This window comes from Jatropha curcas, chromosome 8 (assembly GCF_041381405.1).
Source record: "Jatropha curcas cultivar XTBG-Jc1 chromosome 8, XTBG_Jcur_1.0, whole genome shotgun sequence".
NCBI lineage: Eukaryota > Viridiplantae > Streptophyta > Magnoliopsida > Malpighiales > Euphorbiaceae > Jatropha > Jatropha curcas.
This window is the reverse complement of record NC_143158.1, coordinates 11502968-11506548: the sequence shown is the minus strand read 5'-3', so window position 1 is coordinate 11506548 and position 3581 is coordinate 11502968. Positions and strand designations below refer to the sequence as shown.

Below are 3581 nucleotides of genomic sequence, written 5' to 3'. Positions count from 1 at the left end.
TCCTACCGAAATCTATTTTATTTTCTGCCGAAATTTCGGCAGCATCTCCCCTAAAAATTGGACTATCTACCTGTTAAAATATCGACAATATACCAATAATTCCAAACCACACAGCCCATCATCGGGCAATCAATCAATTCAATTTTTTCCCATCCTCCATCCGAATAACAATATCAACATTACTTTCAACTCTTAATTCCTCATTTCATTCCATTCACAATATTATTATCAAAATTCCTCAATAAATTATTTAATACTGAATTTAATTGTAACTAACTATTGTTTTTATTAATCAATAATTACTTCATATTAATTAATCAATAACTATTTTGTATTAATTTTTAACTACCTAAATAACTAAAATTACTAACTAAATATTTTTATTAGTCAATAAATTAATACTACTTAAATTAATTTCACTACATAAAATTAACTAACTACGCAAAATAACTAAATTTAAATGAACTAAATTAATTTTTACCCCAAATTTATTAATTTCTGTCGCAAATTGTAGATCGGACTTGCACGCGTGCTGGATCTAAACTGCGTGCACTGGGACTGCAAGCAGGTGGCTGGAGTCGTGCTGGAGTAGCTAGACCACCTGAGACCGCGCGATCTGGCCGGGGATGAAGCGCTGCTGCAGGCGGAGCCGCTGGCTGTGGCGCGCGAAGGAGCGGCGAGGCGGTGCTGCGCGCGATGGAGACGGTGCGACTGGCTGTGGATCGCGCCTCTGCTGTTGCTGGCTAAGGTCGACGCAGGCGCAGTCACAGCAAGAAAGAAGAAGAGAGGAAGAAGGAAAGGGAAAGAAAGAAAGAAAGAAAGAAGAAAGAAGAAGAGGAAGGAGGAGGCGCTGCTGTGATGGTGAGGAGTAGAGAGGTGCAGCGCTGGAAAAAAAAAGAAAGGGAATTTTCTAGATGGTTTGGGTCGAACCGATTCGATTCGGTTCGATTCGACCCAAATCTTTGATTTTCGATTGGTTTTCGGCTTTTTAAATCGGTTTTAGGTTCGGTTTCTCACCGTGTTCGCATTAAAATATTGAAATAAATTTCCAGGCTGTCGGTTTATGAAATTTAATTGGAAAATTTTTGAAAATAAAAATTCGGGTTGTTTCAATAACTAATACTAATTTAATAATTTTAATAATTTATTATTATTATTAGAATTATTAAATTAGTATTAACAACTTATATAATAATATAATAAAATAAAACATAATTAGACATAATAATATAATAATAGTAAAACTTCAAATTTTTAAATACGTAATTATCTATATTTATTTATCAATTAAAAAATTAAAAAAATGTCCAATCAAATTAAAGAGATATTATATATATTTTTATGTTAAAAATTTTTTAATTGGTTATGACTAGTATTATTTTAAGATATTTTAAATTTTATAAGAATAATATTAGAAAATCACATTTTTACCTCTCATTTTCACTTTTATATATAATATAGATAGATTATAAGAGTTACGGTTTAATTTGGTTTATATTAAATAATGAATGCTCCTAAATATTACTAATTAAAAAAATTAATGCATATATATTCTCTCCGTTCTTATATATAAGTTTTTTTTTTTTTTGAAATATCCTTCCTTTCCCTTATATATATAATTAAAATATTCATTTTCCCTTATATATATAATTAAAATATTCATTTTTTTTCTCATCCAATCCGATATTTATTAGCCAGTTGATTTAATTTTGTCTGAGCTTTTTAATTGACTTCTCAACTCATTATCTAAACTAAAGACAATCGTTATAATTACAAAAATCTAAGATTGAAATTGAAATCCTTCAAAAAAAAAATTGAAAATGAAATTTTAGAAAAATAAAATTCAATAAGAATTGTAGAAAAGGTAAATCCGATAGTCTCTTGTTGATTATCAGATTCATCATTACAGAAGATCCTCAGAATATACAAAAGGAAAAGAAAAAATTAAAAAATGAAAAATCTGAATCCGGCCACTAACATGTACAAAAACCAAGCTCATGGTTTAGATTTCAGATCCAAGTGTCTATTCGGTAATAAAACGGTTTCATCGATCGGATCTCGGATCTTTAGAAACAAAAGGATGTGACAATAGCTGCGCCGCCGTCCACCTTTTAGTAGATTCCTTCTGCAAGCAACACTCCAGAAAGTTCCGGAACTCGTCGGAGGCATTTTCCGGCAGGCTAGGCGGATCACCGAAGCATATAGCACACATCAAGGTAGCCCAATCGGGTCTTTGACCCGGAGTAAGAAATGGGAAGTAACCCAAATAAAGCTCCAATAAAGTAAGGCCTAAGCTCCAAATATCAGCAGCGTAACCATTATAATTTCCTCCATATGCGTCTGGGTCGAAACGTTCCGGGCTCATATAAGCACAAGTACCCACATAAGACTTGCAAGGATCTAAAGTACGGCGCATGATTATGCTAACGCCAAAATCAGCAATCTTCACTTCCATTTCGTTACCATTTTTGGCTAATAAATTTGAAGGTTTAATGTCTCTGTGGATGATTTTGTGGTTGTGCAAGTAATTTAGACCATTAAGAACTTGGTGAGCTACATGGGCAAGTTTAGCTTCTGAAAAAGTACCTTCTTTCTGTACAAGGGTATCTAAAGTACCTAAATCCATATACTCCATTAAAATCCCTATATCACCAGACGGCTTTTCGTAAATCCCATGGCAGTGAACTATATAAGGAGAATCTGTATGCCGAAGGATTTCCATTTCTCGGAAGACTTGGCGGCGTACGATGGCGTCATCGGTGTCAGCGTGGACCACTTTTAAGGCATAAATTTCGGAAGTGCGTTTATGACGCACTTTATAGACTGTACCGCCGTTTCCATGGCCAAGAACTTGAAGCTTTTCAAGATCGTTGCAAGAGATATTAATTGCACCGGTGTTGTTGGTAGCGACGGTGGTTGCGTTGGGAGGGAGTGGTAAGGGGAAGCGAGGGCGGCGCTCGGAGGGTTCGGGAAGAGGGAGGCGGAGGTTGAGCTGGCGGCGTTCACGAACTACAGCCATAGAAGGGAGGAAGGAAGCGTGAGTGAGTGGAAAGATGAGGTACTAAAATGAAGTATTGAGAAATTGATTATATATATAATGTGTATATTATTAATAAAAAATTAATAATAGAAGCCCACCCAAAAAGTGATAATGATAATAGAAGTGGAAAGGAAAGCACGTGGACGATAAAAGAAAGAGGAAGGATGGCGGAAGGATAGGGAAAAGGACAGTCGTGGGGTCCATGTGGAGGACGATTCATTTTTTCCTGCAAGAAGTTCATTATCTCACGAGAAAATGTGGATAGTTAATTACCATCTAAAAACGGTAATTATTTGTTACTAGTACTGTCTCAAAATCATACTTCAATCGTCTCAAAATTATAGTCTTACTTTAATTGTCTCAAAATTATAATCTCAATTTTATTTTCACACAGTTCAAGGATAGGTAGTCAAATAGTATTTTTATGTTCTTATTTTTTGGCATATATCTATAAAAATTTTATTCGCAAAATGCTTAATTATATCCCTGTACTTTGCACAAAAAATTTTATGGTCCTTATAAGTTGCGTATGGCTAATTAT

At 34.4% G+C, this 3581-nt stretch overlaps 1 protein-coding gene across 1 annotated transcript; it reads right to left on the bottom strand.

Annotated features, from left to right (window-relative positions):
- Nucleotides 1–1853: 1853 nt before the first annotated feature.
- On the bottom strand, nt 1854–3091 carry MKK9 (MAP kinase kinase 9). The gene has a single exon (XM_012222994.4). The coding sequence runs from the start codon at nt 3017–3019 to the stop codon at nt 2045–2047; it is 975 nt and encodes a 324-aa protein (XP_012078384.1). The 5' UTR covers nt 3020–3091; the 3' UTR covers nt 1854–2044.
- Nucleotides 3092–3581: the final 490 nt, after the last annotated feature.